Genomic DNA, 14,186 nt, shown 5'->3' with positions numbered 1-14,186 from the left:
GTATGATTAGACAATTTTTTTGTATCTAATATATCTAAGGAGATAAAAGTATTTTATAATTATTTTTGTTTATAGGCAGCGGTTCCACAACCGAGGTATATATATACGACTCAAAAAGGGTAGGCTTTTTGCCTTAGTTACAAACCAAGGCAAAAAAGGGTAAGATTTTATCTTAGTTCTTAGCTAACCGAGGCAGTAGTGTATTTTATTTTTATTTTAGGCCTCAGTTGGTACTGAACCGAACGGTTCACACCTCGCCAAGCCCTAGCCGCGTCGTCGTCATTCTTTCGCTGCCATCATAGTGCCCTTGTCGCGCCCTCACCCTACCCTAGTCGCGTCTTCACCGTTCTTTCGCTGCCATCGATGATCCTCCCAAGTTGGTTGTCTGCAAGAAAGGAAGAAGAAAGAAGCTTGAAGCTTCTAGGTTCGCAGGTTCGCTCAAGATAAATGGCAGAGAGAAGAGACTGGGAATAGAACCTCTGAATAGGGTTTGTTGAGAGAAACCAACAATAGGGAAAAAATTGGTGTTTCCCTTCTCTGCAATACCAACCTAAAACCAGTGAGAAAGGGGGAAGAAGATAGGTACCCCCTAGCAACCCTCTCGCGCGAGACAAAGAAAGGGAGAAGAACAAAACCTCTGTTTGCTTCTTGAAGTCGTTGCAGAACGCGTCTGACATCTTCTTGCTTCTCTCAAGGTTCCAATACAATGCATGGGACTCTATTCGCACCCGGAAAGATGAGCTAGGTTGGAAGATGAGCGCGAGAAGAAGGCACATGGGAGATGGGAGAGGAAGACGCTCTTGCACGAGAAGAAGAAGAAGGGAGGGGAAGAAGAAGAACGAGGAGGCGTGCGCTAGGGGAAGAAGAAAATTGTGTAAACTCTTTTCATGTTTAAGTAATTTGAACCAGTGAAAGAGTTACTACCTCGGTTCCACAAATAACAGAGGCAGTAGGAACACTACTAACTCGATTTATCTGATAACCGATGCCTAAAGAGCTAAAAAAAGGGATTGAAACGTTCAATTTCAAAGAATGAACGTCCGATTTATGCTTCGGTTTCGTAGATAACCGATGCAGTAGAGTGCATAGGCTTCAGTTCTACAAGTAACCGAGTCAGTAAGGCCTTTAGGTCGTGGTTTAGAGAAGACTGAAGTCGTAGAGGTCGACAAAAGGGATTGGAACATTCGGTTTCAAAGAATGAACAGTTTTATGCTTTGATTTCCTAGATAACCGAGGCAGTAGAGTGCATAGGCTTTGATTCCTAGTGAACCGAGACGTATAAGTTTGTCTTAATTACAAAAATATCACCGCGTTTTAATATGTTTCGGTTTTGTAAAAACCGAGACATATAAGACGCATTAAAAGACTGTTTTTTACTAAGTGAATAAACTTTTTGAAATGATCTTATCTAAGATTAAAATTAATTTGTGTCAAAAATAAAATGAATTATATTTGTGTTTATTGTAATATTTTTTTTCGTAAAAGTATTGATAGAGTTGTACTATTATGTGCTACAACTTATTCTTGTACATTTGAATCCTTAGTTTTGGGTGTAAATCCGTCCATAGGAGACATTTTCTTTTTCACTTGGAAGACCGGAAAATTAATCAGTAACATTTTACAGGTTTGTGATAAAATATAAGAATTATACATGCTCTAGATTTTACGAAACCTGATTAATTTATTTTAAAAAGTATGTATATGGGTCTCGTTTAAAACAGAAAATTATGGAAGAAGTTAAGTTGTGATACGAAATAGTAATATTATTTGGAAGAAGTAGCCAAAAACATGCACGAGTTTTGACCATCGTAATAAAGTCATAATATGTGATGACAAGTGTAATATAAAGTCACTACCTTACATAATTTGATTAAAAACATAATTAGATTAAACATTAATTTGTAAAAAAAAAAAACGTACTAGAGACCGGCAATTTGAGTTAAAAATTTTGTGTAAAAGAATTCGTGCAAGCTACCGACAACTTTAACGGGTATTATATTTTAATTGAAGTTGTTTGTTTCTTACAACTTTAATATAAACTATTTTGAACTATTGTCAACTTAAGTGGTAATTGATTCACCCTTTCAAGTAGTTTAGAGTAATTGGTTTTGAATTGAAGTGGACATTCCTTGTGACAATTTTAGAGTAATTTAATTATAAACTGAAATCGCCATTATGTATGACAACTTCAGTGTTATTACTATGGTTTCCAACCTTAACATGAAACGAAAAACCAAAGCTTTCAATTTTCTCTCACTTTTTTATTTTTTTCTTTCTTTTCTCCTTTTTAGTATATTTGTTTTCTTCCACTCCTTTTCCTCATCAAAACGTTGTCGTTTTCCTTCACTTCATTGTCACCTGCGCTTCTCCCTTCTAACCTTTTATTTCTCTTCCTTTACATCTTGTTCTTCTCATCGTTAACCAATATACATAGTTTGGTTGTGTTAAGAAATTGAAAAAAGGTACATGGAAAATTCTGTCTTATTAAAAATGGATACTTTATTTTGATGTTTCTCGTATGTGTAGAAAGAGCGACCAAACGAGGCAAAGAAAGAGAGAGACGAATATTTTCTCTTTTAATTTTATTGATGTATGAATTTTCCTAAATTTGTATTTATCAAGTTACATTTATTATGTTTTTTTTTAAATTGTTCTCTAGTGTTTGCCCTGTTTTGTTCATTTTGAATATGGTTTTGTAGGAGGCTTTAGGCTGATCTTATTCTGTTTTTATTTCTACATTTGAAAAAAAAAATCCTAGAGACCAAGTTGTGTGCTTACTTCTCAAATTTAAAAATTCTCCAAAATTTTCATAATACACTAAAGTTGTTACACATAATAATGATTTCAGTTAATAATCAAATTACTCTAAAGTTGTCAAAAGTGACGAATTTAGTTCAAAACCAATTACTCTAAACTCATCATAAAATTACACAAATTCAGTTCAAAATCAATTAACATTGAATTCGTTAGAATGTATGATAATTTCAGTTCAAAATAAATTATACTTAATTATGGTGTCAAAAGTGAACATGCCTTTGGTTAAAATATGATACCCATTGAAGTTACTAATGGCTTGCACGAGTTCTCTTATGTAAAAGTTTTAACAGAAATAGTAAGCACCTTGTACAATTTCTTCTAATTAATTAGCGTTTAACTTTATGTTTTTAATCAAATTATGTGAGAAAGGGTTGACTTCATATTACATAAAAGTCGTCATCATGTGCTATGACTTCATCACAATGGTTAGAACTCGTACATACATTTGGTGAACTCTTCCAAACAATGTCGTCATTACGTACGACTTAACCTCTTTCAAAATAAGTTAATTCTATTTCGTGAAAAAACTTACTTTCACTAAAAGAAATATTGAAATTACCGACAAATATTTAATAATAGATGCATTTTGTTAATAATAATTTGTTATCGGTGGATTTAATGACAGGTTATGTCACGAAAATATTTGTCGGGAGTTGCATTGATAAAGTATATGCATAAAATATATGTTGATAACATCGTCGTAAACTACTACATCATTACCAACAAATAAAAGTAGTCCATAATCACTTGAGAAAATTCTTCGTTTGTGTGGTCGTGGTGTGTTCGCAATGGTAGTTCTCTCATTCTTTGATTTGGCAAAATCGTTTTGTTGAGCACTAATTGCCCGAATGTTCTATTTTTTTTATTGGTCTTTTACGCATTAGTACATGTTTCTACATGTTTCTGTGCATGCACATTGTTCATGAATCATGTTTACAAAAGAATCACATTGTGCTCTCTAGAAACAATATTCAAAAGTTATGGGTCTATCGAGAAGGAGATTATATGTGGGTTACACAAACACCAATAACATCTGAGCCAACTATATAATGGATCAACACCACTCTTTACCCAAAACCTTAAGGCAATGGGTTAATGGGTCTTTCACCTTTATATACTGCTCTACTTTCTCATTTCTATCCAATGTGGGATTTGAACTCACACTTGGATTTCCAACAATCTCTCCTTCAAGGGTGAGTCCCTTCCACATAGGTACACTTCCCCTCCAACGGAAGCATTGCCAACCAACCACAACCACGAGTAGCCCTTTCCAACCGTCGTATCTTAACAGAACTCGCTTACCTGGATACCCTTTGCCAGGAAGACTTTCAGTATAGGGATTATTATACTCGTCTGAGCCGATCACTAAGACAAACCAGGCTTTGATACCACTGTTGGGTCTATCGATGAGGAGGTTACCTGTGGGTTACACAAACACCAATAACATTTGAGCCAACTATATAAGGGATCGACACTACTCTTTACCAAAAACCTTAAGGCAATGGGTTAATGGGTCTATAACCTTTATATACTGCTCTACTTTTTCATTTTTATCCAATGTGGGACTTGGACTCACACTTGGATTCCTCACAGGTTTTTACTGCAAAACTAAAAGGACGAGTAGAATCCTTGCTTAGGTCACGAACTGAACAAAATAGGGTGTATTAGTTTGCAATTTGGTAGTAGCATTAGTTACCTTCTTGAACCAAGTAGGATGAAAATAGTGATAAAGGGAAAGAAAACAAAAGCTTATGTCAGATGGGACAACTGAATTTTTTTCCTATTTCACTTTGAAGCGTAACTCAATGACTTTAAGTTTATTTTAGTTTTATGCTTCAAAACATTGACTAAATACGTAAATACTATAGACAGTGAAATTTTACAATGTTATGTAAAATGACTTAAGCTTGTGTATCTCTGTTGTGTTTTGTCATTCTTTAGTTCTATAAACATGATGTATCTCTAATTTTCTTTTGTATCAGTTTTTATCACAACGTAATAATACAAATTGTGTTTTCCTCTCTTCTCCTTTTCTTCAATACCTTACATACATGTTTGTAAATTAATTAGCATCGCTTTTTTGTTTTAAGGACGTTAATGAGTCACTTAATCTACTTTTACTCCTAATATCAGGAGAATATAATACAGGTACAAAAATTAAGAAAAAATGCACAAAAAAACCTTTTACAAATATAAAAAATTCATAATGTTTCAATAATCAAGCTAATAAGAGATTTATGAAAATATTTTATTAAAAATAATAAAATATTATACATTCACTTTATAAAAAACACATAAAACTGTTGTATAAGCTGACAAAAGAATAAAGATAACGAACAAGGATTTCTTGAAGCGTGTAGATCACTATCCTTAAGGACTTATCCACGGTGTATTGCACAAGCTCCCAAGGATACAACAGAACTTCTCAGAATTTCTGAGGATCTCAGAACTAACCAGGAACTCTAAAGAGAGTAAAAGAATAAACCCAGAATAGAAGGAGATAAGAAAAGAAAGAAAGAAAAATTAAGGAAAAGGATTGTAGAATAAAGTTTCTTTTAGAAGAGAAAAGAAAGCTTTGGTTGTGTGTTTAAAAGTTGACTGAATGCTCTATTTATAGAGATAAAAACAAAAAGGGAATGACCCACTAGTGCCATGACTTGCGGGGTACACCTCGCATCAAGGTTTCACGCAACCCATTCAAGCCAAACTTCTCGAGGCTTGTAGTGCAATATCGCAACATTAAAAAAAATAACGTTCATCTGCAAAAAGGAAAAGTATTTTGCAATACTTTATTCTACATGTACAACAATCCCCAACATATTGCAAAATATAAAAACGAAACAAGAAAATTATTCTGGGTTTCATAAGATGTAATGCATCAGAACTGGTATAACAAGTTATATGAACCAATCTTAGATCAAGAAACTTAACACACAGTGTAGTTGGTGTAGCAAGCTATATGAACCAAAACACTTGAGTGTGTTAGAGGTTTATCAATCATAGTACACCCCCACAATCCTTGTTGTTATCGTTGTGATGCGCTTACTAAGCCATGCACGTGCCCGATATTCATGAGTGCTCTAGAGATCATGCCAAGATCTTATGCAAGCAACCCCACTTGACACTCATATACGTGATTTCATAGTGTATGCTACAAATCATACACGACCCATAAAGGATATGAAGATCACTAAAAGCTTTGTTTAATTACAAAAGTTTAACCTCTCAATAATGCAGTCTCTAGCACTTTCACACACCATAGGAATGGACATATTTGATTTAAAATCAAATTAGTGCTATCAGAATTAACAAGTGACTTGTTTTTACCCATATGAACCTTATTCATGGGATCTCTAATCACAAAGGTTGGGTTACCATCACTTGTTTGTTTGCTAGTGGCTTAAGTCTCATTTCCCTCGATGTTTCTAAGATTATATTTCTTCCCAAGGGTTTTGTCAGAGGATCTGCTAGATTTCGTTCTGACTTCACATAATCAATGAAAATAGTTCCACTCTTTAGCAGCTGCTTCACCAAATTATGTCTCAATTGTATATGTCTATTATTTCCATTGTAATTCTTGTTTTTACCTATAGTTATTGTCGATTGGCAATCACAGTGTATTTGACACTGATGAGGTAGGTTTCATTCCTAGTGGAATGTTTGCTAAGAAGTTTTTCAACCACTCAGCCTCACTACCATCCATCTCAAGAGCGACAAACTTAGATTCCATTGTTGATCTTGCAATAATAGTTTGTCTGGTTGATCTCCATGTAATCGCACCACCCGTAGTGTAAATACATAACCACTAGTGAATTTTGTCTCATATAAATCAGAGATCCAGTTAGCATCACTGTATCTTTCTAGTATAGCGAGAAATCCATTGTATTCAATGGCATAATCCATTGAACCTCTTAAGTATCTCATAAGCCTGGAAAGTGCATCCCAATGTTCTTGATTTTAACATTGAGTGTACCTACTCAGTCTACCTACTGCATAAGCAATATCAGGTCTAGAAAAGCTCATCAAGTGCAGTAAGCTCCCAATTATCTGGGCATATTGAGGCTGAGATAATGATTCTCCTCTATTTTTCATTAATTTAGAGTTAACATCATAAGGGGTACTCACGAGTTTGAAATCAAAATACCCAAACTTTTTAAGAAGTTTCTCAATGTATTGTTCATGGGATAGTAATATATTATCTCCCTTCCTTATGATTCTAATACCTAAAATCACATTGGCTTCACCCATATCTTTCATTTCAAAAATCGATCTTAGAAATAGTTTAGTTCTAGCAACAATATCATTGCATATACCAAAAATTAACATGTCATCCACATACAAACATATAATGACACAATCACCATTTTCAAATTTAGAATACATACATTTATCAGCATCATTAGGTGAAAAACCAAATTTATTTTTTCGAGTAATTAAGTAAAATTACCTATACCCCCATAATTTATAATATTTAAGATTGGTAAACCAAAAAATACCTGGTTGTGCTTCTCTCATTTGTAGGTAAAGTATTAAAAAATTACTCAAGTACCCAGCCTCATCTTCTTATTTATTTTTCTTTCTCTGGAGAGAAATCTTCTCCACCTTTCGTCAAACATTACAAAGGCACGACATAGTAAAATTTGGATTCATCATCCTAACTCCAACGAACTCCAATTTTTCGTCTTGTCTTCCTCTTCTTCATCCTCATCCGCGGTCCATACAAATGCGATCAAAAATCACCATTGTTGCAAGCACCTTGCCAGCCTACAGAAGTTCTTCTAGAGAAGACCTCGACTTTTAACACGCCCCGGAAATGATTTCGCGAAGGACTGTTTGAGTTCCAAAAACAGTGGTTTGGCTCTCCAAAGGCATGTTGTTGATGTCAGTCATAAGTCCTTAAGATTGTTGTATAAGCTGACAAAAAGAATAAAGATCACGAACAAGGATTTTCTGAAAGGTGTAGATCACTGTCCTTAAGAACTTATCCGCGGTGTATTGCGCAAGCTCCCCAGTATACAACAGGAACTTCTCAAAAATTTTGAAGATTTTAAAACTAACAAGGAACTCTAAAGAGAGTAAAAGAATAAACCCATAATAAAAGGAGATAAGAAAAGAAAGAAAGAAAAATTAAGAAAAATGCTTGTAGAATAAAGTTTATTTTGGAGGAGAAAAGAAAGTTTTGATTGTGAGTTTAAAAGCTGATTGAATGCTTTATAGAACTAAAAACAAAAAAGGAATGACCCACTAATGCCATGACTCGCGGGATACACCTCGCATCATGTTTTCACGCAAGCCATTCAAGCCAAACTTCCCATGGCTTACGGTGCAATATCACAACATTAAAACAAATAACGTTCATATATACAAAAAGGAAAAGTATTTTGCAATATTTTATCTACGTGTACAACAAAATCATCATCTCCAAGAAATATCACATGAAGATTATGTTATAATTTGCTGTAAAACTTGGTTTGTTACATAATAAACTCTCAACCTACAATTTTATTGGAATTATATTTTACATTACTTTTCTCATAAAATGCATAGATAAAATAAATATATATTTAATATAAGAGAAAACACAATTTTAAAAAATACATCGAAAATAAAAAACATATTTAATCTAATAAGAAATAAAAGATAAACTTACAAATTTATTTATTTAATGTCAAAATATCTTCTATCTTACATTTATTCCAAAGCTAATTTTAAAGTCCTCAACCAAGTTAAGGTCTTCCTTTTTGATTTTGCTTAAGCACATATTTTATTAATGAGTTTGAGCTCCTTGTGGTGGATAATAAGGCTCAGGCAAGCAAAGTTTCTCAATGGTTCCTTCGTCGATGGGTGTCGTTATAGGACTGACCTTGATTTCATACAGCTTTGGCCATAATTTTCCAGTTACTGTAACAAAACACATGTTAAACTTATTTGTGGAGAAAAAGTAAGAACATTAATTGAATAACAAATTTCAAATCGATAATTTAATAATTAGAAAAAAAGAACTTACCAAATATACGCTTCTGCTTACCATCCCAAGCTATCCCATTCAAAATGTCATTCTCCTTAAAGATGAAAGATATGAATATAAGTGCAACAATATCAACTTTAATGATTATTTTTTATTTCAAAAAAGAAATTAGAGTAACATTTTGTTTGTTTTCATATAACATATTTTTATATCATAGTAACATTACGAAAGTGCAACATATATACAATAAATATAATCTTAATATCAAAAGAATCAACTCCTTACATTGATCTCTCCAGCATCTACAAGTTCCTTCCTGCGTATGATAGACCAAATGTAACTTTAAGCAACTAATAATGAATAAAGAAATGTTCTGCTTTTATATACTTCAATAAATAATTTTGTTAAACTATTTATTCGTAAAATACTTATTCTATGTTTAAATGGCGCTGAAAAAGAGAACATTACTTTAAATTTTGGAGGAGAATCCATCCAAGAATTCTGCCATCATTGGGAGATATTCTCACTATGCAATCAGTCTACACAAAGAAAATGTCAATCACAAACAAAACTCTTTCACTATGCACTAAAAAAAATACAAATTTATTGATTGAAAAAAATACAAATTTGACTATGCACTAATAAAAAATCACAAACAAAACCAACTTAAAATAATAATGAAACAGAGAAAGACATACGGGTAAAACATTTGCCCAAACTTCACCATTTATGTATTCCAATTCATTGAGATTGTATACTTGATGACCCTTATAGTAGATAACATGTTTTGATAGAGCTGCAACAAATATGCCAATGTTAATTCCATCAAATACAACACAAATTATCAACACAAAAAGAATGGAACTTCCTTTCGATAGACAAACCTTTAAATGTTCGAGGATGAAGTTGATACAACGTTGAACTGCCATCACTTCCAAAAAACACTTTTCCATCAGTTGCCAGACCCCAACCATCATTCATATCATGATTAAATCTTCCAATCTATACAATTTTTTATCTTTAACTTTTAGCATGGATGTTTAAAAATATTCCTAAGCAATGAAAAAGAGAAAAGTAAAAGAGATGAAAGTTAAAGCGACAAACTTGGTTTGAATTTTTAGGGTCATATATGAAACCATCTTTCCGCAACCAAGTCAGTTGATACAACCTACATAAAGTGCAGTGGATATTAGAATGCATCCAAATATCGAATTTTAGAGTGAAAATAACTTATTTTTCGTTTTTAAGCCTTAGGATTTTAGAAGGAACAAGATATTTGACACCAATAAATAATGAAAGAGCAAATATAAAAAACTAAAATATTAATTTCAATCTAAAATTTCAATACAACAAATTTATGTGTCTTTAACTTATATATTATCTTACTATTTTTTCTTTACCGATCGACCTAAATAGAAAACTAAAATGCAACGTGATTATCTTTTAATACCTCTTAGTGAAGAGAGTTAAACCTTCCCCAAATAAGGAATCATCCATCTTATGGATATTTTGAACCTGCATGTCACAAATAATCATTACAAAATTTATACTTCTCACTGAACTGCATAACTTAATAAAATGTTGTAATTTGAAATCCAAATCAACTAATAATTGGAACAAGTGTATAGTAAGAGCTTAAGAAATGAGTATATTTGTACCTTTCCGGTAAGAAGAGCAACTTTTCGAACAGATGACTGAAACAACGAATTATTGAAAGGTTAAATGCAATTTTAAAACAAGTATTAATTAGAAAGAAAAATAATAATTGTTTTCTCTTTTATCTCATATTTAATATTTTAATTATTTATCTTTCAAAAAAATATTTTTTATTTTTAAAATAATTAACATTTTAAATTTTAATTAGAACATGACTTTGGACTTACTTTTAGCTTATTTAATGTATTTAAAAACTTGTTTTGTTTTATTAAAATTATTTAACTGAAAATTAGGGTTTATCATTAAACTGACCAAGATGATGCTTTAAGCTTAATAATCGAACTGTAATTAAATCCTTGATCTACGGATTTATCCTTTTAAATTCTCATTTGAAATCTTTTATCTAATTTCTTATTTCGTTTAATTTATGAAGTCATTTTCATTACAGAAGTCAATAGATAATCTCTTAATTTACTAGTTCGAATTTCACATCTTCCAACATAAATATTTTTTAAAATACTCATACATTCTTTCGGAAGGAAAAATTCAATCCAAGAGTAATTGATATGGACTGAAATCACTTTTTGAAATAAAAAGAATTAAAATGGAGATATATAATTTGCTAAAGAAATAATCTAGTGGTTCAAAAACTCTCCTTTGATGTTTATACTTAAAAACATTTTATTTTATCATTTTTAAAATACTATTTTAAAAATTTTAAAATCTTTATTATGAATATTAAATAAGAACTAAAAATAATTAAATGGTGATAATATAAGAATGAATTAAAGAATGTTTACCTGCCCATAAAGGCCAGTTGACTCAAATAAGGTGTCATTTCCATAATAAAGAAGGCCCTGAAATCAATAACAACAAACAAAACCAACAATCAAATAATGTCCAAATCAACATTTTGGTATTTCATAATTAATAATAACATAAACTCTCTCTTCAACATAAGGCCAAATATTCACACAATTACTTGAAAGGGTGTCAATTAGTTTTATCTATGAGAGATTGTCAACAAAACTTCTTTTTTTCCCTTTTTAAGACTTTCCTCCTCTTTCTTTCTATTTTTACGTTAAGTTACTAAAACTAGTTTTGAAAAAAAAAATATTGGACAATATTAAATAAAATTTTAGCTTTAAAAATATTAAACATATGGAAACTTTCAATTTGTCAACACAACTTATTCTCATTAGGTTCTTTGGTTTAAGGAAAATAAAAAATAAAAAGAATAAGGTTTTTTAATTTGAAAAGTAAATAAATATATTTTTAAGGTTTAATTAAATTTTAAACTCTACTAATTTTTTATTTGATTGAGTATCTATGCTCTTTTTGTTTTTCAACTGAGTCTTAGTTCTTTATTTACTTTTTTATATTTGGGTGATGAGATTATTATGTTACTTATTTGTTTTAAAATGTTGAAAAATTAAAATATAAGAGTTTATAATATTTAATAAGGAGATCATCATATTTCGAAATGACTTTTACGTTATCACTTATATTAATAAAAACCCGTCATCGTTATAATCATCAATGTGAGGGAAGGTCATTATTCACTTATTATATAATACGTTTTAAGTGAAAATAATAAATATCTTTTGTCATTTCACATTAACTATTTATTTGTTTATATTAATTACAAAACAATCATATTTTTTAAACTTGTAAAACAAATATAATTATCATCACATAACCTGGTTAATAAATTATAAAATCGCAAAATAGAATGTTTATTTCGTCTAATTCAAGAGACAAACTTTTCTAAGTGGAACTCTCTCTACTAAATAAATAATAATTTTGTCTTTTTCTGAATTCTTTACTCGTTTTCTCACTCTCTTTGTGTTGTTTTATTAAAAAGAAAATAGAATAGTTTTTAAAAATTGGTTTAGAGAGGAAATATTAATAAATTTGTACAATGTTTTTTCTTAAGAAAAAGGTAAAAGGTCGATGAAAATATTCATCTATGTAAGAAAAGCAAACCTTTCTATTTTTTTTAACACAAACCATTTTATTAATATTAAAAAAAAGTTACAAAGTCATCACCAATTTAGAGATGAGACATTGAATCGAACAGAAGAAAAAGAAAGTAAAAAGTGAAATGATTTAAATTTTAAAACAATTAACAGAATTCGATGAGAAATTTGTAATAAAGACTAAAAACATATATTTTATTTTTTAATTATTATAGTAAATAAAAACATAAATATTAATAAAAAAATTAACAACATAATTGCTTAAGTTTTTATATTTTCATTCCTCATTATAACATACTTTCTTTTAAAGACATAATGAATTATATTTTGATTTCTCTCTTCAAATTTTAGGTTATATTTTATACTCTCAAATTTTTGTGTTTATACATATCAAGTAAAGTACATTTTGGGTTTTGTCTCTGGACGTACCGAAAGAGAGTTTGAAAGAGGCAAAAAAGAAAAGAAAGAATAGAAATTGGATGACCTGGGTGAAGGCTTGTGGGTCGTGAGGGAAGACATTGACGATGGAGAAGTTGGCATAGGAAATTCGGTGTTCCAACGCCCAGCAACTGTTCGACGAAAGGACTGATAAGAGAAGGATGAGGGAGAGAAGGAGAGAAGCAGCCATGGAAGGTGAGAGTGTTGGTGAAAGGGTGAAAGAGGAACGCATTTAAGGAGTTACGTGATAGCTGCTAATCCTATTATACACCTCACAAGTGTAAAATGTCGGTGTTTCTTCAAAACAATACTTACACGTTGGTACGCACGTTTGTTTTGTCTATATTGTTTATATTGATTTATTAGATTAAAAAATATTCATGTTTTATTTATTATATTATTAATAAAATATTTTTATAATTAATTTTTATATTATTATTAATTTTAATTTAATTTTATAAATATCATATTTTAAATGATTCTATATATATATATATATATATATATATATATATATATATATTATAATAAATAATTTTAATAAAAATTAAATAATAACTTTTAAATTGTATTTAGAAAATTAATTATAAACTAGATTAAAATAATTTATTTTTAAATATTATTTTTGAAATATTTAAAATTGGTAGTTACAACATATCTATTTTACAAAGTTTTAATTATTTTTTATATTACAGTATTTTATTTAACAAACTATTGTGTGTATTATGTGTTTATATAGATATTTTTGGTATGGTTATATCTTACATGTTTCAAAGGTGCACTAATGTTTTTCGAAATTCTATTGATATTTTGGGTAAAAATTATATAAATTTGTTAATGTAATTTGTTAGGATTATTCATATGGAAAATGATTCTTTGACAACAAATTTTTGCCAATTATTTGAAAACGCCACGTGTTGCAAAATGATTAGCTTAATTTTTAAATGGAATCGGCTTGTTCAGGAGGGTGTTTTTGGAAAGAAACAATATTCAGAAACCCTTTTTGGCGGATTGAGTCTTCTTCTTTCGAAGTTTAGCACATTTGCAAACTCGATTTCCGTTCTCTGCCACTCTTTCGATTCTCCAGTGTGAGTCTTCTTTCAAAGTTTTTCACTTTTGCGAAGTCGGTCTCCGCTCTCTTGAGAATCTTCGCCAGTCTTTTATGACTTTCAAAAATTATTCAGAAACACCCGTATTGTGTTTTCGCATTGTCTGAGTTCTATCATTTCCCCCTATTTGGATATTCGTCGGTGGCGACGTTTTGGTATTTCGTACACACCGGCGAGGTGGAAGTTGGTTTTCCGCACACACCGGCGAGGCATGGATTA

The 14,186-nt window shown here is 30.7% G+C and overlaps 1 protein-coding gene across 1 annotated transcript; it reads right to left on the bottom strand.

The window, feature by feature from the left end:
- Nucleotides 1-8,451: 8,451 nt before the first annotated feature.
- LOC108345285 (glutaminyl-peptide cyclotransferase-like) lies at nt 8,452-13,122 on the bottom strand. Its single transcript, XM_017583876.2, has 11 exons — nt 12,905-13,122; nt 11,242-11,298; nt 10,444-10,479; nt 10,236-10,300; nt 9,890-9,953; nt 9,670-9,787; nt 9,484-9,581; nt 9,254-9,324; nt 9,071-9,101; nt 8,825-8,879; nt 8,452-8,718 (listed from the first exon to the last, which is right to left on the bottom strand). Exons 1-11 carry the CDS (start codon nt 13,088-13,090, stop codon nt 8,585-8,587), a joined length of 915 nt encoding a protein of 304 aa, XP_017439365.1. The 5' UTR covers nt 13,091-13,122; the 3' UTR covers nt 8,452-8,584.
- Between the last annotated feature and the right edge of the window lie 1,064 nt (nt 13,123-14,186).

The sequence above is a fragment of the Vigna angularis genome, chromosome 8, assembly GCF_016808095.1.
Source record: "Vigna angularis cultivar LongXiaoDou No.4 chromosome 8, ASM1680809v1, whole genome shotgun sequence".
In the NCBI taxonomy this organism is placed as follows: Eukaryota; Viridiplantae; Streptophyta; class Magnoliopsida; order Fabales; family Fabaceae; genus Vigna; species Vigna angularis.
The sequence above is the reverse complement of the archived record's forward strand: the minus strand, read 5'-3'. Positions and strand labels throughout refer to the sequence as shown.

Bases quoted from the DNA above. Each gene is read 5' to 3' on its own strand.
- LOC108345285 (XM_017583876.2), bottom strand. From the start codon at position 13,090: ATGCGTTCCTCTTTCACCCTTTCACCAACACTCTCACCTTCCATGGCT. The intron at 9,788-9,889 runs GTTTGTCGCTTT...AAAATTGTATAG, and splicing joins ACCCTAAAAATTCAAACCAA to ATTGGAAGATTTAATCATGA. The intron at 9,102-9,253 runs GTAATGTTCTCT...TATCATACGCAG, and splicing joins ATTCTCCTCCAAAATTTAAA to GAAGGAACTTGTAGATGCTG.